Source organism: Bos indicus, chromosome 10 (assembly GCF_029378745.1).
Source record: "Bos indicus isolate NIAB-ARS_2022 breed Sahiwal x Tharparkar chromosome 10, NIAB-ARS_B.indTharparkar_mat_pri_1.0, whole genome shotgun sequence".
Lineage (NCBI taxonomy): Eukaryota > Metazoa > Chordata > Mammalia > Artiodactyla > Bovidae > Bos > Bos indicus.
In genome coordinates, this window is record NC_091769.1 from 71443738 (window position 1) to 71466960 (window position 23223).

General features: G+C 42.0%; 1 protein-coding gene across 4 annotated transcripts in view; it reads left to right on the top strand.

Annotated features, from left to right (window-relative positions):
* DAAM1 (dishevelled associated activator of morphogenesis 1) overlaps positions 1-23223 on the top strand; it is a 191846-nt gene that overhangs the window by 163412 nt on the left and 5211 nt on the right. For all 4 annotated transcript variants that reach the window (XM_070797677.1, XM_070797679.1, XM_070797678.1 and 1 more), the window contains 7 exons: positions 2208-2292; positions 7429-7535; positions 9323-9411; positions 13279-13447; positions 16669-16776; positions 18639-18699; positions 21528-21659. In XM_070797677.1, coding sequence (XP_070653778.1) covers positions 2208-2292; positions 7429-7535; positions 9323-9411; positions 13279-13447; positions 16669-16776; positions 18639-18699; positions 21528-21659 — 751 coding nt within the window. The remainder of the gene's footprint in view (positions 1-2207; positions 2293-7428; positions 7536-9322; positions 9412-13278; positions 13448-16668; positions 16777-18638; positions 18700-21527; positions 21660-23223) is intronic.

Consider the following 23223-nt stretch of genomic DNA (forward strand, 5'->3'; position numbering starts at 1 on the left):
ATTGTCTCCAGACCAAATCAACCTGGAGAAGTCTGTCTGGTCCAGAGTCTCTGTCCATGGCCCAGGAGTTATGATGGTGCTACAACTTGGACTAGGGAAGAGAACAGGTCTTGTTCTAGAACATGGACAAATTGGCGTGTTGCCTAGGTGCTCTAGTTGGTTTCAAAAGCACGAAATAGAGTAGTATTTATACAGTAGGATTCCCCAATCTGATTCCTCTACTTGGCCTACTTATTGGTGCATGAAACAACATTCAGTATCGATGGCAGGATGGATGCATTTAACAAGATCATCTCAAAATCTAGAGAAAAGGACAGGCGAGAGATGTCCAGAATGAGCTGTGTCTTGCCCAGGTCCTTTCCTCTTCATGGGCTCTGTGGCCACCTGTGCACTCATCCAGCCCTCTTGGGACAGCATAGGTAACCTTTGTGTGGAGTGTTTCTGCCTATCATCTGATTTTCCCAAACATTTGTTTCAGTTGCTCAATCACGTCCAACTCTTTGCCACCCCATGGACTGCAACAAGCCAGGCTTCCCTGTCCTTCACCTTCTCCTGGAGTTTGCTCAAACTTGTGTCCATTGAGTCACTGATGCCATCTAACCATCTCAAACATAAGCACCTTTAAAATAAGCACCATGACTTCTTTTTTAATACTCCTGGGCCTAATGGGTGCTATAGACAGAGAGGGAAACTCTAGTGAAATAATGGCTCTGAGAGCACTTTGGGAAGTTTCATGATAAGCCTACTTATTGATCAAATAGCTGCACTTGAACATTAATGTTACATAAGTATTGCTGCTTTTTTTTCCCTGGGTAGAAAAATCTGCCTTGCAGAATATACATAGTTCATTGTGCCCTTTCTATAGTGAGACACTGTGCTAACCTCTTTGCATGTGCTATTTCACTTTACACACACAAAAATATCCTTTTTAAAAAAATATAGTTGTTATTATCTCTGTTGTATAGATGAAGCAACTGGGGCTAAAGAAAAAAAATTTTCCAAGGTCACACTGGCCAGGAAGTGTCAGGGCCAAGACATGATTACAACCTGTCTGATGCCAGAGCCCCTTCCTTCAGATGTGACACATGAAGGCTATATTCCTTGCTCTATATTTGTGTGTTTATGTCTTTATCCTCTGTCCTAAATGTGATTCTTCTTGAAGATCATAAACAAGAAGAATGAATAAAATAATGTTAATATGAGACCTTAGTGGTAGCTTATTAGGAAGTAAGAATTTTTAAATAAGTCTGAGTCTGATGCTTATAAGCAGGACAAAAGAATGATCCTTTTGTAACAGCTAATAATCTGATTAAGATTTTTTGCCCCAGTTAAGACTTTTGGTTATATCTAATAAAAACATATTTTTACAAGCATGTTTTAATTTCATCTTTTTTAACATTCAACACTTTGTTGTCCTGCCATAATCAAGACATAAATCCTTCATATAAATCAGTAAACCATAGGAATTAATGGTAGACAGGAAAACAGAAATCGGATTTGAGTTTTTGCTTAAATCCTTCCCTATGAGATATTAACTAGATAAGCACTATTTGTTAAAAGAATTTGGGATTAGCAATCAACAGTGTTGGGTTTGTGTTAGATACTGTGCCTTTGTATGCGTTTGACCTTGGGCAAATCACTCAGCCATTATGAGCCTCAGTTTCTCCCTCTATTAAAAAAAAATCTTCACAGTTATTTCGAATCCAAAATGAACTAACATATATGAACACGCCTCAGCTATGTTATTTTGCATATCAACTATTCAATTTTTTTCACAATAACATTCTCAACATGCATTTTTAATTTGAGAGCAAACCTTAAACACTCCTGACACATAATCAAGTTAAAAAGTTAATTTTCCTCTTTGACCTGCAATCTGTAAATACTATGTATTAAATAGTTGTGTGTGGGTGTTTTCCCTACTTCTCATCTTCCAATCCCTTGCTTAAGGAAACTAAATGGTAGAACATAACAGCTTTGTTCTCGGTGTCAGCAGAGCATTACAAAGCCCAGAAAGAATGTTAAAGCCATTTCAAAATACTATTTTTAGGTGCCACACGGTCAGGAAATAAGCTTTCACTGAGAGATTTTGAGAAAAATGGTACCTGTAGGTTGGCAACTGGCGTAGCAAAATGAGTTATCTTATATTAAATTGTTAACAATATCAGCTTGAGTAGTCACAACAAATTAAAACATTCTTTCTCCAGGTTGAAATTATCCAATGATGAAATCAAACGAGCAATTCTAACCATGGATGAGCAGGAGGATCTGCCCAAGGACATGTTGGAACAGGTGAGCTGCCGGGTAACACTCAGAGGACAGGTTATGCCAGACTCAGTGGGGAAGGAATACTATGGAGACCTGGTTGTGGTTAGTACACAATTTCCTCACCTCTCAGTGGAGGAGGTTAGGCCAAGGTTCCACTTGGCTCTGTTAGGAGGCTCTAGGACTTGCTCCTCCCCTTGTTCCTCAAAATGATGGGTGAGAATTATGGTCCTGAGTGTGTTAAATGCCTAAGACCCTCAATGCCAGAGTCTGTCTCTCATGCTGCTGCCATCAAGTTGTTACTCCTCAGCAGGTCACATAAATCTACTAGCTTTAGTAGAAAGTGTCTGTTTCACCGGAATACTGAGAATCTCAGCAGTGTGAGATCACAGCCTGCACTGCAGAAACTGAATCACTGCTTAATCCCTGACACATTTGTGTCTTGGTCTTGGCTCGCCATTCCCACAACCACAAAAGCCACTGTCAACCCCCTGGCGCTGTCATCAGCACTCGTGTGTGTCATAAGGCAGGGTGTGCACTTCTTGGGGCTGGGTTTTATCTTCGTAAATTGTATCGGACTCTTCTTGTGTTGTAAATGTCAGTAAATGCAAATGCCAGGGCTAGCAAGCGTAGGGTAGACTTAAACACAGTCAGTATACATCCTCGTCAGTGAGATCTGGAGATAATTTGTAATTTTTTATGGCCAAGCAACAGGTCAGATGTGGTGCCCTAGCCTCTCTTCATGCAGTATTTCCATAACACACTCTGTGCAGCCACTCCAGCTGTGTTGTGTGTTGTCAGCAGCTTGGTTCATTTATCCTCCAAATGATACTGTTGGTAATATTGTGCTGGTAGATAACCCCAGGGATTGTTACCTATCTCTTGGTCTGCGCCTAAATTTTCCTGTGCTTTGTGGGAATGTCTCTGCATGATCTAATCCTGCTCTGTCAACTTGTCTCATTGTCCTGCCGCAGAATCACGTTTTGAGAGAGTTTGGTCACAAGGCCCCACCTGTTTCTTAGAGCCAGGTCCACCTGAGGTCATGGGTGGACACAGGTGATCACGATTCCCGGCTGAGCCTGAGGTGTCACCTCTAGGTGTGCTCAGCTCCCAGGAGCAATGGAAAAGGCTGTTTTGCTCCGCTAACAGGGATCCCGTGGCTGTGGGCTGCTCCAGCCGGAGCGCCTGTTTGCATGTGCCTCCTGTCCTGTTCTCACTGATTTCCCCCAAGGCCTCAGCCACGAGGTGGGAGGAGCGACGTCACACCTCCGTGGGCCTGCCCCTCCCTGAAACCTCTGCAGCTGCAGTCATCCGGGGTGAAAACCCTCACACTCAGCAGTGGAAAAACTTTTTCTGCTGTCCTTTTAAGGTTTGATTTAGTTCCCAAAATAGTTAATGACTATGTTTCCAAGTCTGTTAGGATGCTCTGTGCATAAATAGTTTCAAACTATTCCTAAACTGAAAATTCCTTTTTCGAGCATTTTGCAGCTCCTCTCCTCATTCTCCTCTCCCTCTCAGAACACTCAAAACAGAGCCTCTGCCCCTGAGAGTAGAGCTCCACTGCCCTCTGTCCCTCCCCGGCCCCCAGCTGACCCTGCTTTGCAAATGCTGGCACCAGAAACTGCTTCACCCAGCGTGAAGAACGAGGCAGAAGGCACTTTTGTCGTTAGGTCTTCAGCCTCTGTCGACAAGGTTGTATGTTTAAAATTCCACCACATCTGTTTACTGTGAAATTGCATCCAGCAAAATTCCTCCTTGAGGGAAAGGATTTCTAAAGCTTGCCAAAAGAGCTTGTAGTGCAAATAGAGTGTACTTCAGATAAATACAAGGGAAAAAAGAAGTCTACTGAAGCAGGCTCTGGCCAAGTGGGATACTTCTGACCCAGCTCTCCTGAGAGCTCTGAGTGTCGTGCTCTCTGCTCATCTCCCAGGCTCTTTCTTTTCCTGCTCACTCTAACCCTCCTTCCTGTGCCTGATCACAGGATCCTTTACGATTCAATATGGTCTGCATCTGAGCCAAGTTCATCCCCTCCTCTCCTGCTGCTTTTCGCTGCTGAGATCAGATCTCAGATGAGGTCACTCCTCTTTCTTGGGATGCACACCTTTCTCCTCATCACCAGATGTTTGTCTGACTCTTCATTCTTTTCAAAACTGTCCATACACTGTCTGGTCTCAACTCTACCTTGAGAAGGCCCAGGCCTTTAGTCTCAGCCTCTCACTGTTGCCCTTGTGAATAACAGGAGAGAGAGAGAGAGAACACCTGTGTTATCCCAAACAGGGGTCTGTGGACTCAGCAGGCAGGTATGGGGGATCCCTGATACTAGAACTGAATTCCGAAAGGTAAAAATCCAAACTCGGGGGAAAAAACAAGCCTTGTGCTCCCCCTTTTTCCTTCCTTCCTTCGCCCTAACGCCTTCCCTCCTGCACGGAGGAAGCACAAGAAGACGTGTGTCCCATCCAGTGTCACCACTGGAACAAGGGGACACCCGTGCCTAGACGCTCTCAGGCCGCCAAACCTATGGACTCCCTGGCGTCTACTTCCACCTCTCCTCCCTCCACCCTGTGAGGGGAGAGGGGACCCCTGGCCTCTGCTCTGGCCCATCCTTTCCTTCCAGAGGACCCTGCCCCTCTCCTCGTGGTCTTCCACCTTGCCCTCTCAACATGTAACTTGTTCAAGTCCCAGCCCTTCACACACACAGACCTCTTAAGACCGCCCATCCCCACTTGCTACTGTGCTCTCTCTCTTTCGACACACTCAGTTCTCGAAAGCCTGTTCACTTTTCCTCGCCTCCCTAAAGCTGTTCTCACTGAGGATTTGTACTTCCTTGTTGCCAGAGCCAAGGGACACTTTGCAGTCCTTATCTTCCTTGATGTACTGGTGGGTGTCACAGCGACGGCCGCTTGGCCCACATGAAACGCCTCTTTCACTGGCCCTGTAACTCCACATGGGTCCCTCCACTGCCTCTTGTGAAGGTCACTCTTCTTCGCATCCTCATCCCATCAATGCAAGCTTCTCTCAAGGCCTGCTTTTCTTCACTTGATGGAATCCCTGGTTACCTTACTCACATCCGTGCATGTTGTAACCCACACCAGAGCTTTGTCTTCCAGATTTCTTTGGAATTTCAGACCACCTGTCCACCTGCCTGTTAAAATCACAGGCTTCCCAGGTGGCTCACTGGTAAAGAATCCTCCTGCCAATGCAGGAGATGCGGGTTCAATCCCAGTGTCTGGAAGATGCCCTGGAGAAGGAAATGGCAATCCACTCCAGTATTCTTGCCTGGAAAATCCCATGGACAGAGGAGCCTGGTGGGCTACAGTCCATGGGATTGCGAAGAGTCAGGCACGACTTAGCAGCTGAGCACACACACTACTAGAAATCACTGCTTTGTTCTCTTGTCAGTATTTCAAACACTAAATTCATCTTCTCTTCCCCCACCCTCCTCCAACCTTCCCCCTGTTCCACTCTATGTACCTCCTTGCCTGGATCACATCCTTTTGACCCTCGTTTACCAGAATCAACAAGTCAGGCCAGTTCAAACCCCACCCCCCCACCCCCAATAGCTCTAGAACCTGTCCACCACCTATTCCAGGACACCACTAGATTACTGCATCAACAGTCTAATGACAACCCCCACTACTTCTGATCCTTTCTGATTTTCTCCATTCTGCAGGCAGAGTGATCTTTTTAAAGTGCAAACTCATTCCCCTACTTAAGATTTTATGTTACATCCCATGCCTTCAAAATAAAGACTGAATTTCCTATGAAGGCCTTGCTCCTCCCTGCCCTCCCCGACCTCTACCCTCCCCCACTGCCATGACAGCTGCTCTTCCTCCTTTATAAATGCTACGCTGCCCATTCCAGACCTCAGCCCATTCCAGACCCCAGATAAGCACTCTGCCGGGAATATATTTCCAACCTCACGTCATTCATCTTCTTCCCTGTAGTTCCACTTCTCTTTCTCTGCTGGCAGTACCTCGACTGACTGCCTTTTCTAAGGTCCCTTAGTTAAACCCAAAAAACATTTGAAAGTCTGCTAAGTGGACAGCCCAGTGCCAGCACTGAGTTATGGGTAGGAACTTGGGGCCCAGAGGCTTAGTGTAAATTTTTTCTTTTAAAGTCCGAGAATATTTGATCTAGAAAATAGCACACACATACACACACAGGCCTGGGCATACACATATACGTTTGTGCTTTTAAAGGAAATTAGACACATACAGAAGTGCTTTTTCAACTTAAAGTATTATTGCTATCTCTTCTACATTCCATGCTCATTTCTTCCTGCAAAATAAAATGTGGAATCAAAAACTTTTAAGTCCTTCTGTGTCCTTCTCACCCAGCTCTACATAGAGCAAACAAGGAGATGGAATTAGATGAGCCCAAGAAATAAGCAAATTGATTGGAAAATACACACAGAATTACTCATTCCAGCATGATGTATAGAAGAAAAAAAAAAAGACAGCTGGAAGTCAAGACCCAAGTTCTATTTCTGAATATCATATGCACTTGTTTTATAATGCTGGGGAAGTGGCCTAATCTCTAGTATTGAATCTCTAAGGTCCGTCTAATGGTCTCTGTAAAGTAGGTCTGGGAAAGAACTTCTCGATTGTGAATGAGAGGCATTAAAGAACAGATAGGTACCAGAAATGAATCTTACACCTGTTTAACTACTTTCAAGTAAAAATAGAAAAGTTTTCGCACCCATTTTGATTGAAATATACATCACTATAAATTTAAGGTGTATGGCATAATGGTTTGACTATCAAATTTGAAATGGTTTCCATACTGTTAAGTTAGCACCTGTCATTTCTTATATATAAAATATTTTTAAAGCAAAAGTTTTTCTTCCTTTGTGATGAGAACTTTCAGGATTTACTCTGTTAATAGCTTTCATATATATCAAGAAGCAGGGCTAATTATAACCATCATGTTGTACATTACACCCCCAGTACCGGTTTATCTTGTAACTGGAAGTTTGTACCTTTTGGCCACCTAAATGGAAAGATTTTATCACTTCTATTGTATCATAACAGTCACCTATGAGGAGAGCTTATAAATTAAAAAATTAAATTTTCATCATGGGACAAATTTAACTGAAAGGGTGAAAAATTAGGACAAGAATTTAAATTATAAACCTCAGTTTTAATATTTGTGTGTACTTTCTAGCTCTTGAAATTTGTTCCTGAAAAAAGTGATATTGACCTGTTGGAAGAACATAAACATGAACTAGATCGGATGGCCAAGGCTGACAGATTCCTTTTTGAGATGAGCAGGTGAGTTTGAAAATGTTTCAAAAGCAAAGATGCCCCTGGCCTTTCTAAGGAAGTGAAACTTTTGATTCCTGTTGAATTATCTGGGCCAATTAACCTGGCTTAATTTGAAGTCTTTTTAAATCCCTCAAATCTGAGTTGTGTGGAACTTGACTGTTCTGTTTTGTGTGTTCTTGCCCATGGGTAAGCCAGGGTCAGGGTTTCTTCACAATTATCTCTATCTCTGGGCCTCTGACTCATGTACTTTGACCTAATCAAGTCATAACTTTTCCTGGTTCCAGTCAGCGTCATCCTTCTTACCATTTTGATCTCTTGGGATTCTAGCTCATTCTTCCTTGTACTTCAACATCTCAAGGTTGTTGTAAAATAGAAAACAGTGGACAGACTCAAAGGTAACAGCCTGGAGCCCACATAACAAAATAGCCAGGGCCTAGATGTCAAATCATGACACATGCAGACATCACTAATCAATCATGGCACTCTTCCCATGGAGCCTTGGCAAGCTTTCTCAGCCCTTCTCCAGAAAGCCCCACAGCAGCCTCTGCTCCGTAATTGAATTTGGCATGTGAGCTGAGTCGATTTGCCCTCCCAGGCCTAGCGAATTGATTCTGCATTAGGCAAGAACCAGTGGTCTTGAAACTCTCAGTCAACCTCAGGACAGAGTGCCTCCCCTGAGTGCCGATGGCCTACGTGGTGGTGAAGGTAAACATGCCTCTCACTCTACATTTCTGCTGTGTCTGAACTTATTTTTGTTTCATCTCAACTTGCCATTTCATATACTACTGTAGAATAAAGGATGATTTTGAAATTTTGACAGGTGTGCATTTGTCCCTTCATGTGGACAAATATATGACCACAGTAGCTGCCACTTAGTAACTGTCTAGGTCTTTGCATGCATCTTAATCCTTCTATCAGCACTCCCAGGAGGGCTGTCAGGCAGGGAAATATTTTTTGCCAACTAATGGAGGAGTTAAGGTTCCTGTTCAAGGTCACTGAATAAGAACAGAACCTGGGCTGCATCTGTCTGATTATATGGCATAGTTTTAGATGAGAGCTGATCCCTGGTCCTCCTAAACTGAAGTTTCCACTGAAGAGCAGATCAAGCAGTGATTTCAGAAGGTCTGACAGAAGTGCCCACTCTCACCCACTCAGAAACACCAGGCAGCCTGTCCTGGTGGCAGTCAGAGGCCAGTTCCCTGTTATCTCTAGGTGCTAGTTGCTCTCCTGGAAAGCAGAGCTTTCCAGTTCTGAGGGGCACAGATAGGGAGCCAGCTGTGAAGAAAGAGGAAGGTGTAGGGAGAGACGATGTAAGGAAAGAAGCCTGGAGACAAGTTTTACCCTACAGTTCTGCCAAAGACAAACTTTGTAGAAAGTGAGGCAGCACAGGAGGAGGGCAGGCATCAGCCTCTTATTTGCAGCAGCAGAGGGGAGTCTTTACATTTTCATTCCTTTTTATCTCTTTTCTGTTCTCAAGAGCTGCTGGGACTCTGAGGAAGAGAAGGGGGCTTCAGTCAAGAGCAGTTAGCTCCCAGTTGCTTTTAGCAACTGCCTAAGCTGATCGGAGCTGAGGACCTGCTGCCCTTGCTGGAACACGCCCTGTAGGGCAGTGGGAAGTGGGTTCTGCAGGCATGGTTGGGCTCAGGCCCTGTGCTTCTGTCCCAGAGAGGAACTCTCTAGGCAGGGAGGAGGGAGGAGAAGGGGGGAAGGCAGCACAGGTGCTCCAAGGTACTGTCACCTTTGAGGGAATATAGGTGTATTAAGTGTTCATTAGTTAATGCTTGCTCTTACAGAATTAATCATTATCAACAAAGACTGCAATCGCTGTACTTCAAAAAGAAGTTCGCAGAGCGTGTAGCAGAAGTGAAACCCAAAGTAGAAGGTAAAGTCAAGTCCCTCAGAATGGAAATGCTATTCATCCCAAGTGCTCATGTACAAGTGCATGCAAGTGCATATAGTCAATAGAATCCCTTTGGTAATTTTTTTTTCCCTTGAAATCTGTTGGAATTCTGGCAGATAATTACTTAAGGTCTGCATTCAGCTTGCTGGCCTAGCCTGAGTACTGGAGCTCACGCACAACCCCTGGGCTTTTGCTCTCTGGGTATTGGTGAGGAATTTGATTGCTACTGACACCAAACCTACAGTTATCTTTCTTACAATGGGGCCTTACTGGATTTTTCTTTTTTTTTTTTAATTAATTTGTTTTTTGGAGGCTAATTACAACATTGTATTGGTTTTGCCATACATCGACATGAATCCACCACGGATTCATGTGTACATGTATTCCCCATCCTGAACCCCCGTCCCACTTCCCTCCCCATCCCCTCCCTCTGGGTCATCCCAGTGCACCAGCCCCGAGCACCCTGTATCATGCATCGAACCTGGACTGGCAATCCATTTCACATATGATAATATACATGTTTCAATGCCATTCTCCCAAACCATCCCACCCTCGCCCTCTCCCACAGAGTCCAAAAGACTGTTTTATATATCTGTGTCTCTTTTGCTGTCTCGCATACAGGGTTATCATTACCATGTTTGTAAATTTCATATATATGTGTTAGTATACTGTATTGGTGTCTTTCTTTCTGGCTTACTTCACTCTGTATAACAGGCTCCAGTTTCATCCACCTCATTAGAACTGATTCAAATGTATTCTTTTTAATGGCTGAGTAATACTCCATTGTGTATATGTACCACAGCTTTCTTATCCATTCATCCACTGATGGACATCTAGGTTGCTTCCATGTCCTGGCTATTATAAACAGTGCTGCGATGAACATTGGGGTACACGTGTCTCTTTCAATTCCGGTTTCCTCGGTGTGTATGCCCAGCAGTGGGATTGCTGGGTCATATGGCAGTTCTATTTCCAGTTTTTTAAGGAATCTCCATACTGTTCTCCATAGTGGCTGTACTAGTTTGCATTCCCATCAACAGTGTAAGAGGGTTCCCTTTTCTCCACACCTCTCCAGTATTTATTGCTTGTAGAATTTTGGATAGCAGCCATTCTGACTGGCGTAAAATGGTACCTCATCGTGGTTTTGATTTACATTTCTCTGATAATGAGTGATGTTGAGCATCTTTTCATGTGTTTGTTAGCCATCTGTATGTCTTCTTTGGAGAAATGTCTGTTTAGTTTTTTGGCTTATTTTTTGATTGGGTCATTTATTTTTCTGGAATTAAGCTGCAGGAGTTGCTTGTATATTTTTGAGATTAATTCTTTGTCAGGTGCTTCGTTTGCTATTATTTTCTCCCATTCTGAAGGATGTCTTTTCACCTTGCTTATAGTTTCCTTCATTGTGCAAAATATTTTAGCTTAATTAGGTCTCATTTGTTTATTTTTGCTTTTATTTCCAATATTCTGGGAGGTGGGTCATAGAGGATCCTGCTGTGATTTATGTCGGAGAATGTTTTGCCTATGTTCTCCTCTAGGAGTTTTATAGTTTCTGGTCTTACATTTAGATCTTTAATCCATTTTGAGTTTATTTTTGTGTATGGTGTTAGAAAGTGTTCTAGTTTCATTTTTTTACAAGTGACTGACCAGTTTTCCCAGCACCACTTGTTAAAGAGATTGTCTTTAATCCATTGTATATTCTTGCCTCCTTTGTCGAAGATAAGGTGACCATAGGTGCATGGATTTATCTCTGGGCTTTTATTTTGTTCCATTGATCTATATTTCTGTCTTTGTGCCAGTACCATACTGTCTTGATGACTGTGGCTTTGTAGTAGAGCCTGAAGTCAGGCAGGTTGATTCCTCCAGTTCCATTCTTTTTTCTCAAGATTGTTTTGGATATTCAAGGTTTTTTGTATTTCCATACAAATTGTGAAATTATTTGATCTAGTTCTGTGAAAAATACCATTGGTAGCTTGATAGGGATTGCTTTGAATCTATAGATTGCTTTGGGTAGTATACTCATTTTCACTATATTGATTCTTCCAATCCATGAACACGGTATATTTCTCTATCTATTTGTGTCCTCTTTGATTTCTTTCACTAGTGTTTTATAGTTTTCTATATATAGGTCTTTTGTTTCTTTAGGTAGATATAGTCCTAAGTATTTTATTCTTTTCATTGCAATGGTGAATGGAATTGTTTCCTTAATTTCTCTTTCTGTTTTCTCATTGTTAGTGTATAAGAATGCAAGGGATTTCTGTGTGTTGATTGTATATCCTGCAACTTTACTATATTCATTAATTAGCTCTAGTAATTTTCTGGTGGAGTCATTAGGTTAGGGTTTTCTATGTAGAGGATCATGTCATCTGCAAACAGTGAGAGTTTTACTTCTTTTCCAATCTGGGTTCCTTTTATTTCTTTTTCTGCTCTGATTGCTGTGGCCAAAACTTCCAAAACTATGTTGAATAGTAGTGGTGAGAGTGGGCACCCTTGTCTTGTTCCTGCCTTTAGGGGAAATGCTTTCAGTTTTTCACCTTTGAGGATAATGTTTGCTGTGGGTTTGTCATATATAGCTTTTATTATGTTGAGGTATGTTCCTTCTATTCCTGCTTTCTGGAGGGTTTTTTTTTATTTTTATCATAAATGGATATTGAATTTTGTCAAAGGCTTTCTTTGCATCTATTGAGATAATCATATGGTTTTTATTTTTCAATTTGTTAATATGGTGTATTACATTGATTGATTTGTGGATATTGAAGAATCCTTGCATCCCTGGGATAAAGCCCACTTGGTCACGATGTATGATCTCTTTAATATGTTGTTGGATTCTGTTTGCTAGAGTTTTGTTAAGGATTTTTGCATCTATGTTCATCAGTGATATTGGCCTGTAGTTTTCTTTTTTTGTGGCATCTTTGTCAGGTTTTGGTATTAGGGTGATGGTGGCCTCATAGAATGGGTTTGGAAGTTTACCTTCCTCTGCAATTTTCTGGAAGAGTTTGAGTAGGATAGGTGTTAGCTCTTCTCTAAATTTTTGGTAGAATTCAGCTGTGAAGCCATCTGGTCCTAGGCTTTTGTTTGCTGGAAGATTTCTGATTACAGTTTCAATTTCCGTGCTTGTAATGGGTCTGTTAAGAGTGTCCATTTCTTCCTGGTTCAGTTTTGGAAAGTTGTACTTTTCTAAGAATTTGTCCATTTCTTCCAAGTTGTCCATTTTATTGGCATATAGCTGCTGATAGTAGTCTCTTATGATCCTTTGTATTTCTGTGTTGTCTGTTGTGATCTCTCCATTTTTATTTCTAATTTTGTTGATTTGAATCTTACTGGATTTTTCTAAAGGAAGATTTGAGGCTGGTAGGTGGTTTGATTTTGAGGCTGTTCAATTTTTAGCTGTTTGAAATGTGGGCAACTTATGAGCCCAGCACAGAGTGCAGGCTGGCCTTGGGGCCCTGATGACACCTGCCAGCTGTGACATGTCACACGTGTGCCCAGTTTTTCTACTGGTGAAATTGGTCAATAGTCCTGTGATCTGACTCACACACCAGGCAAGAAAGGGTCTGCAAAGGAATGTGGAAAATGCAATCGACGCTCTATGTATTCCTAACTGCTTACGGTCGGTGAATCAACCAGGAAAAAGAAAGGCTGGGATTGTGCAGCTGCCTCTGGGTCTCTTGAACAACCTGAGCTGACTCTCCTGGCCCCCTCCTGTCTTGCTTCTGGTATAGGTGTTCAGAAAGTGCTCCCAGGTAATCTAATGACCCCATCTTACATCTTTGGTATCTGTTATCGGGTGTGGATTTAGGATGAGTATCACTGAAAAGTCTTGGTTGTAATAGTTTTGTGTATTTTGTTTTGAAGCAATTCGTTCTGGCTCAGAAGAGGTGTTTAGGAGTGGTGCCCTGAAGCAGTTGCTGGAAGTGGTTTTGGCGTTTGGAAATTACATGAATAAAGGCCAAAGAGGCAATGCGTATGGATTCAAGATATCCAGCCTAAATAAGATTGCCGACACCAAATCCAGTATTGACAAGTAAGTATGGAGAACCTGAGCACGTAGGTTGGGGCTCAGCTGTATAACTCTGGGCCTCCTGACACTCAAGTGTCTGGTCTGCACTTTCTCCTTCTTGTCCTCCTCTGACACTGATCCTTTCTTACCTCAGGACCACGCGAATCCCAAGTTCCCACTGGGCCAGTTATCCTTTATTTTCATTCCACAAGGATATCATCTAGTCCAAGTTTTTTGTGTTTTGGGTTTTCTCAGGTAAACATTTTGTATCGTGTAATATGTGAAAGGCAAGTTCACACACTGGAAATACACTGCTAGATGAGGTTTCACAAATTGAACAGATCTGTGTAAGTAGTGACCAGATCAAGAAACAGAGCATTACCAGCATCCTAATAGTCTCCTCGTGACCTCTCCTAATTGCTACTCCTCCACAAAGATAAACTAGCAGCTGAGGATAGAATGTGAGGCTTGCTGGCTTTTTAGATTGTGTTTTCCTTAGTACCTGGAAGCAAGCAGCTATATGAAAAGATGAGGGTATACATGCGTTCTGGCTGTTGGTGTTCAGCTGTTCATCCCAAGACTCATTAAAATGCTTCCTAGAAAGTGTGTTTTAAGTGAACAAGTGAACAGATTCTTATTAGAGACACCAGGATGTGAAAATGCACTGGTGTCATTTACTGGCAAGGGCATTAGGCATATTAACTCTAGCTTCTCTGAGAACTGTAGTTCTCTAAGGTTCTCACTGTCTTGGAAGGAATTGTTTCTAAGGTAAACTTCTCTGTAACCTGAATTCTTTTTAGAAATACTTCTCTTCACCCTAATTATTCCCAACTAGTGAGCTTTTTACTCTGTATTTTCTATAGGGTTAGTGAAGCATAGCATAATGGCAACCTTGAATCCATCCTATAAGAAATAAGCAATGTGTTTAGTTGTAGAGCTAAGCCTTATTTTTACATTGTGTAGAAATAGATTAACAAAGGGCAGCTGATAGATTCTGTCACCACCACCTTATTTTTAATGTAAGCACTCGATCCTTTCAGAGCCGTTTCACATGTGCTTGTCACAACAGCCTGTGAAGTCTCCAGGCCAAGTGCTATATCACCTGTTGTCAGATAAAGAAACGGAGGCCAGGGTCAGGGTCAGGTGTCTCATTTAGCTTGTCTGAGGTCACAGCCTGTTTGGCCTTACAGATATTTGACAACTGTTCTAGTGGTCTGCCCACAGCTTTCCTCTACCAATAGGCAGATTTTATTTGAAAGTTGTAGTAGATAACTGCAGCATCTTATTTGCATGTGAAAGGCCAGCCATCTTTTAAGGAAGGGAGTTCTCTTCCCCTGAGCTTATAGGTTGGGGCAGAAGAAAACCCTCACCACCCGTCACAGGTGGAGGGCCTCTCCACACACAGGTGTGCACACATACCATGCCCTTAATACCCTTTGCATCCCACCCTTCCAACTTACTGATAACCGGGCACTTACTACATGATTATCTACTAGTTAATATAAAAATAAAAAGGCTAAGTACACAGTTAGCCTTTTCAAAACATTAATAAACAAAACCATTTCTGATCTTTTTCTTTTCCCTCTTCACTCTGCATTATAGGCTTGTTTATGGTAATGACCAGAGAATAATCCAATGTGAGATGTCTAGTTAGTTTTTATTATTCAAGAATTTATATTCATTCACATCAGGTGTTATTTGGATAACAGACAAATATAGAAACTGATCTAGTTTTAAGTCTTTCTCCACACAAAAAGTATATATGATTAATTAAATACATTTATTTCTCTAAAATAATGAAGGAAAACAGCATTAGTCTTTCTCATGATGGGCTCTGGAATTTGCCCCTCATGCAACCAGCACATGGCAGACACATAGATTCTGTGAATGGCAAAATTGAAATGGAACAATACAGCTGAACATCTGCAAAATAAGTGACCAGAACTATTAGCTACTGTTTTACTTTGCTGAACAATGGTTCTCTAATTATTGAGAGCAAGAAAAATAAGGGGAAATTTTTTTCCACGTGAGCCAGTTATCTCAGAGGAATAGGATTGCATTGACTTCTAGGAAGCTACAAGGGTAACCAGAAATGGTTTGCATTGATATGGAAAAAAATTGTTTGCCAACTTTGCTTCACTTTAGTTGCTGGGGAGACTGTTGTGACTTAGCCTTGTGAATTAGCAAACTGCCTAAAAATTATGGAAATGGTTTTTAAGCAATGTATTTGTGTCCTCCTAATTATGGTAACTTTCAACAGACTAAGTGGTTCTTGATCTTGGCTGTTAGACTCAATGGGAAGTTTTTAAAAATACTCAGCCTGGCTCCCACTTCATTCCAACTGATGAATCCCAGGTTGGCACAGGCATCTGGGATTCACGTGATTGTAGTGTGCATTGGAGTCGGGGACAAGGGGACCAGACTCCTATGGCGTGGCCTCATGGATACAGTTATCAGATGCCTGCCTTTTCAGCCCAGGTCAGTCAGGGTTCAGCCCTGTCAACACTGAAGAGGGAGCCAGTTATGCAGTTAGGAGCTGAAGTGTTGCTAAAATTAGGCTGCGAGGATATCATACCCATGATGGCATAGTCCTGGCCCAGTTCCAGGCCCTTCCCTGAAATGGGGGGGGGCTTCCTAACTTTCCAGCCACCCTTTGCTGCAGCAGCAAAACAGATGAGGTCAGAGGGGGAAAGAGAAAAACAAACGAGTCAAAAGGGGAAAATGTTATCCCCCAGACCAAAGAAACCTTAAATGAGAATTCTCAGTGATTCCCATCTGTGGGTCGCTGGTCTGTACTCTCAGACTTGAAAATTAACTGTCCTCTTTGGTGCATTAGACAGACATCCCTCACTCCCCACCCGACCCTGCTTTGTTCTGAACTGCCAGGGCAGGTCTCATCTTTGGGTGGATGCACTGTGAAGGGATGTCCCCACTGGCAATGGTTCAGACTCATTTTCATCACTCATCGCATCACCCAGATTTGGAAGCGTCCTCATTATGGGCCAAAAATGTAATTCTCATCCCCTGCCCTTCCGTTTCAGAAGATGTGTGCCTCTTTTGACATCTATTTATGTAAATCCCATAAATACTCTCCTCTTATCCCTTTCTCTTGAATTCCTGCTTTACAGGAACCTCCAAATTTTGAAAGTAATGCAGGATACAGCTTTCTTTTGGAATCAGACACTTGAATATGCAAATCATATGCCGATATCAACCATGTTTAATACTCTCTCCTCTAACTGTAGGAACATTACACTTTTGCACTATCTCATCACTATTGTGGAAAATAAATACCCCAAGGTTCTCAATCTAAATGAGGAGCTGCGGGACATTCCTCAAGCAGCAAAAGTAAAGTAAGTACTAACACTGAATCGTTTCAGCTTTTCAAATCCCTTGCTTTAGCCATTGAGATAGTGTTACCTTAAGAGGGTCCTTCTGTCTTGCTTTCCCCTGAATAGTATACTTCAGCTTTCCCCTGAAGTAGTTTGAATCATTTCCAAGTCACCCAGATGTATTACATAATTTTGAATATATGATTAACTCTTGAAGAAGGGAGTTATGGGTGCCAACACACTCCCTAACGCCCACGCACAGTTTGAAAATCCAACATATAACTTTATAATTGACCCTTCCTATACGAGTTCCTCCACATCCATGGTTCCACATCTGAGGAATCAGTCAGCCACAAATCACTTAGTCCATAATTACTGGGGAAAAAATGATGTGTAAGTGACCCTCACAGTTCACACCTGTGTTGTTCAAGGTATTGTTGAACCATACTGTGAGCGTATGTTGTGTATACTTGTTCTAGCTGTTTTGGCATACTCCTGGATACAGTTTTTAACTTCTGCAAAACCTAATTTTCTGAGTTACGAAGATACAGGGAAGAAATGTGGTTTCACTAGTTGGAAGGGGTGGTTCTCTTAAAATACAGGTGGGAGCACCCTTAGTTAAATGAGAATATGAGGATTTGTCGTTAAGCAAACAGAAGTGCTGCAGGTCAGGGCGTTGCTGGTATCAATTTTCCCAGGTGCATACACTCCCAGAAACCAAGCAGCCTTTTAATGGAAAGCAGTCTTTATGCAAATGAAGGAATACAAATAAAGTGGAAAGACGCCAGGTTTTCCCCATAAACTTCACACCACTTTTCAGAGACCTCGTGAGGGGCATGCACTTTTCCTTGCTGCTCTTCTATTGCACCCAGCTCCTCTCCCCCCTTAAAAAAAAATACTTTAAACTGCATCTTTTTGCAGTCATTTTGAAAAATCTGATGAGCAGCCTAATTTTTTTCCTCTGTAGAGTTTGGGAGAAATGTACCATGATGTAAGGCATGCAATTAAAATGTGAAGGTAAATGAAGTATTGGCGAATTTGTTTACTTGTGAATTCTCTGTGAGAATGGTTATAATCTCTAATGTTTAAAGCCATCAAATAAAAAGCATTATGAGAAAAGTCTAGGAAACTTCGTTTTAAAAAAAAACAACAAAAATGAAAACTAAGAAAAATCATTTTTGATTGAAATGTAGGCTATCACCTTGTAGTATTCATACTATCAGTGAAAGTGAAAGTCACTCAGTGATGTCTGACTCTTTGCGACCCCAAGGACTATACAGTCCATGGAATTCTCCAGGCCAGAATACTGGAGTGGGTAGCCTTTCCCTTCTCCAGGGGATCTTCCCAACCCAGGAATCTAACTGGGGTCTCCTGCATTGCAGGCAGATTCTTTACCAGCTGAGCCACATGGGAAGCCCTCAGACTATCAGAGTTTTCTTGAAAAGCAATACAGTAATGATGAGCACAGCACACACATGCCTGTGCCTCAGCTCTTTCTTCCCCTTGTCCAAAGGAAGTCACACGTGGCAAGAAATTTATTTCTACATACCATAATTTGCTTAAGTGAGATTTTTGTGAGATTAAAACGTCATATTTCTATTCTGTTCTTTTTATCCAATATACCTATATATATCTCTCCCTCTCATACCTGCTGGCTATGGAAAACAAGAAACATAATCCATATAAGTTTAAAATGTTGCTGTCTTTCTGTGAGATCTGAATGCTGAAGAGAATTTTAAGCATTTAAAATGAATTTTAATTTAAAAATTTTAAACACTTAAAATAGTGTGGATGACCAAGAATGAAATATTTAAACTCATTGTACATTTAATTCACAAGTATAAGTCCCATGTTAGTTACTAAAATGCTGCCATTTACAACAGCATGACTGAGCTGGACAAAGAAATAAGCACGTTGAGAAGTGGCCTGAAAGCAGTAGAGATGGTGAGTCTCTGTTTCTTGTTCTAATTCCCAGTCTTGTCATTACTGGTGTCCAGCGGAGGAGTTGCCAGTTGCCTTGGCATGCTGGTATGCTCGGGAGAAACATTTACTATTAAAAATAAAATGCAAAAACAGAGAAGCAAAGGCAGACTGTGTTTAGCCTGGCGACACAGCAGCGGGCATCACGGGAGCTGGGACACTGGACCCAGAGTTCTACCACTTTGCTACCTGTGACGTAGGACTTGTGACAGTGGATTGGGCTAGAGACTCTTCAAGGTCTGCTCAGTGCTCCTGTTCTCTTGATAAATGTTCACTGTCAGTAGAGCAGTGGAACTTCTCTGTCGTCTTTGCATTGACCCTTTGGGGAGAATGCATTGAACACTTTAAGGGTACAGTCCATTCTTAAGGCGAGGAGATCACGATGGCTCAGAATGCTTGCCCTCCACGTGTTACAGTGGCCAGGAGCAGTCAGTCCAGTTTACCTCCTGTAAAGTGATGACAAAGGTGCCTTTCAAAGGAAGGTGGTGATTTAGGTTAGCCTGGGCCTTAGGGAATAGCTGGCGTGTGTGAGAGGAAGTATCTCTTCTAGATGAGATGAACTTCAAGCTACGGCTTAGAAGGAGGGAGAGTGAGCTTAGGTACAGAGGAGGGAAGCCGCCCAAGTCTACGAGATGACCTAAGCCCGGGCTCCATGGAAGGAAAGCAGATCAGAGTGCTGGAGGAAGAGGAGCCAGTGGCCTTAACCCTGATTTGAGGGCGCGGTGCCCCGTGGGTACCACACGGGGGCTGTCACCAAGATGGAGACAGATTAGGGTGGAAGCCTTGCTCCCAAGAGCAGACAGGGCTCTGGCCTGGCCCTTGGTGCAGGAGGCTGGTTTACAGGCAGCTCGGGAAGGTGCCCCACAGATCAACTTATGGGTAACACCAAAAGGACCCTCCTCCTGCTTGTAAAACTGCCATAGAAAGTAGTTGGCATCATTAAGAAGCTCTAATACAAATTAAAGTCACGATGCTAATCTTTTCTGTTTTTAATAAATTAAGGAGCATGTGAGGTTTTCTCTTTTTCCCTTTTTTGGGGGGAGGAAGAAGAAAGACGTGGTGGGTAGGCCACTGTTTAAAAAGTGCAGGAGATGAATTGAGTGCACTGTTTTCCCAGCCCTGTGGCTGGGAGACTATAAAGGAGCGTGGCACATGGTCCTCGGCTTTCACAGGCCAAACAGGGTAAGGGCGGTTTGGGACAAAGCTTGTTTATAGCCTTCATTCTGCTGTATTTCCTCCCAGTGGAAAGCTTTCTTGAGACTAGCATGGCAGCTGTGACAGCCCTAAAGTCTGATAATGGATGCTCTGAGCCCTGCATCTGAGCTAGTTCAGAACAAGGCATAAGACAGGGGTCCCAAGGAAGTTGTGTGTTTGAGGGATTTATTAAAGGTCATTTTGCTGAAATCTCTCTAGCCCCTGGGTCATGTACACTGTAACACACTCTTCATAGGAAACGGCCTACAGCAGCATCTCTCTACCCCCGGCAGCTTAAATGTTAAGAGGGAGGAAATATTGGGGGGCAGACTTTAACCTGCGCAAATATTCATGTGTCCCAACGGTGCATTGCACAAGTCAGTCATACTGTTGGAAAGATATCAAAGGTGGAATTCTCATGAAATTATACATTCATGAAACACGTTAAAATTGTTTTCACATCTCTGCACCTCACATATATAACTCCCTTACCAACCCAAGGACTAGAATTGTGGCAATTTCTTTTAATCAGAGCAAGTTCCATAAAAGTTTCCACTTTTATTTCACTTGATTCCCCTGGTAATATGTATATTGCCCTCCTTTTATGAGTGAAGAAACTAAGGCCCAGGCTACTTGCCATGGATAAAAACCAAGTCAGTGGTTGAGCTGAATCAACCCCTAGCTTGTGACCTCTACTCTCCTGCTTGTTAGACTCTCTGCCATAGCAGGTATGGAAGAAAATAGAGATCCAGAATAAGTCAATAGATACACAGAGAAGTTGTTACTGAGACCCTGGAGTTAGAGGTTGAGTTCAAATTTTGGCTGTATCACTTATCAGCTACTTGACTTTGAGCAAAGAATGCCTCTGAACCTCAATTTATGTGTCAATACAATTGGCATAATAATTGAACACTCATAGAGATTTTGTGGAATGAAATAGGAGAATGCATCTGGAAATGGTTTAAGTTATTATTGAAATGAAATTTGAATAAGCTGTGTTCATCACCATGGTAATGGAGAGGATGGCTAATTAACACGACACTAACACCTCTACCTGACTGTTCACAAAACCCGAATGGTATGGATGAGAAGAAAAATGGCATTACAGTGCCAAACGCTACAGCTGAAATTCTACTGACCTAGATATCACAGCTTATGAAATAAGTAGACTCGGCAGATACAGAAAAAAGGGGAAAAAATCAAGACACCAGAGTTCTGAGCACAGAATATCTACAAATTCTCTTGCTTTCAGTCACAAACCCTTTTAATCCAACTTGCTCTCCATTATTTAACTTCTATGAATTTTATCCAAATGTTAATCTGCTTACATTCTAAAGCCAGTATACAAAAACCACACCAATAAAGTACTCGGATGACCGGTTAAATTGCATTTTGCAAATGTGTTTACACACATGGGCATGACTCTGGCAGGGTGGGCAGAAGCAGAGCAGGACATGAACTATCATTAAGACGTTTCTGCAGTAGTTTTGATGTGTTTGCCGTTCTGACTTTTATTAAATTTGAGGCATAAGGGAAATGAAACAAGGTGCGTCTGCATCTGAAGCCTGCGTTGACATTATCCATTCCCTGTGTTTAAGGAGCTGGAATATCAGAAGTCTCAGCCCTCACAGCCCGGAGATAAGTTTGTGTCTGTTGTCAGCCAGTTCATCACTGTAGCCAGCTTCAGCTTCTCTGACGTTGAAGATCTTCTAGCAGAAGCCAAAGACTTGGTAAGTTTTCCCTTGCGCACTGAGTATTGCTCGACAGGGCTGGTACTCTCAGGTATTACAATTACTCTTTCATTTCTAGGACTGTGATCAGTTGAAACACACACTTTCTAACTGGCCTGCATCTCTTTAGATTAGTCAGACCTTGGAGTATCTGAACGGTGTTAAACCAGTGAATACTGTGACAGCTTTTTCTTGGTTATTATTGGGCCGAAGCCTTGTGCTTCAGAAACGTGTAAGATGCTCTCCTTACAAGAGCAGATAAGAGACAGGAGAACAGGGTGTTCCCTCTTTAAATCTCTAGAAGAACTTACTAAATGATAGGCACTTTAATTCACAGCCTCGTCACAAAAGGTATAAATAGGACTTTTAAAATGAATTTTGCTATTTACAAAATCTTGTTTTCCTATAAAGGAAAAGTTTTCATTGACAAATACCCAACACCTTAAAATCCCACTACCCCATCTCACAGTCTCTCTCTAGTTATTTCCTTTTCCAGAATTCACACACATTCATATTCCCGTGCACGTTCTCTCATCCTCTTCTTGTTAATAAATGACAGCAAGCAGCTACCCACCCACCCTATTGAGTTCGTCCACAGTGCCCATTTTTCAGCTGTGACAACACTCTTTGCTTGAAACGTGACTCTTCCCCTTGAAACTTGAGTAATGAACCTCATTTTTCAGTTGTAGATATGGATGATTTTGTATGGAAGTGCACACGCACACTGGTTGGAGTTCAGAAGCAGATTGTGTTAAGATACACTGGCTCCTTTCAGCATGAAACCCCACCTCCAACGTTATTAAATAATAAACATAAGACCAGATATATGTTTGAATGACTGCTGTTACCTGATACCCCTGACTGAAACCAGTGACCTGGTGTTAGCAGCCTCCACTCTGATGGCCCCCACCCCAAACCAGACAGTACAGTACCTATTTCAAGGGCTCAGACATTTTCCTAAGAATCCAGTGAATAGTTAATTTTTTATTTATACACACCCTACTTTTTTAAAAATTTTAGTGTGGGAACTTTAGTCTGGGACGAGTTTTCTTCAGATTTCCAAGACCAAAATATACATGACTTCATCATCACTAGAATTCCTAGATAAAAAGATCATTCAGGATGGCTTGAAGTGCAGGAACTTGAATGCTTTTGAAACGCAATTGTAGGCTATCTATTGCTGTTTTGTTCATACCAGAACTTTTAGAAATCAGCTTGTAAAAATCATGGAGCAAGCTAAAGCACTGTGTGTGGTGTGTGAAGAATGTTGTATTTTTCCCTAAAGAGCTTAGTTTCTAATATAATAGCTCCAAATAAGTAAAAGATCGAGGATGCCTCAGTGAAAAGCGAATATTATTATAAATTTAAAGATATGAAATATATGTATAATTGAAAATTGTTTTACTTAAGAAGAAATGTTGAAAATATTTCCTTTATGTAGGTAGTATTGCCAAAGCATCACAGAAACTTAATATATTAAAGGCAAGCAATGCAAGAAAAATAAAAGCAATTAGACCGTGAAGTATTTATGCAGTCCTCCCCAACCTAAGAGTTTCTAACTATG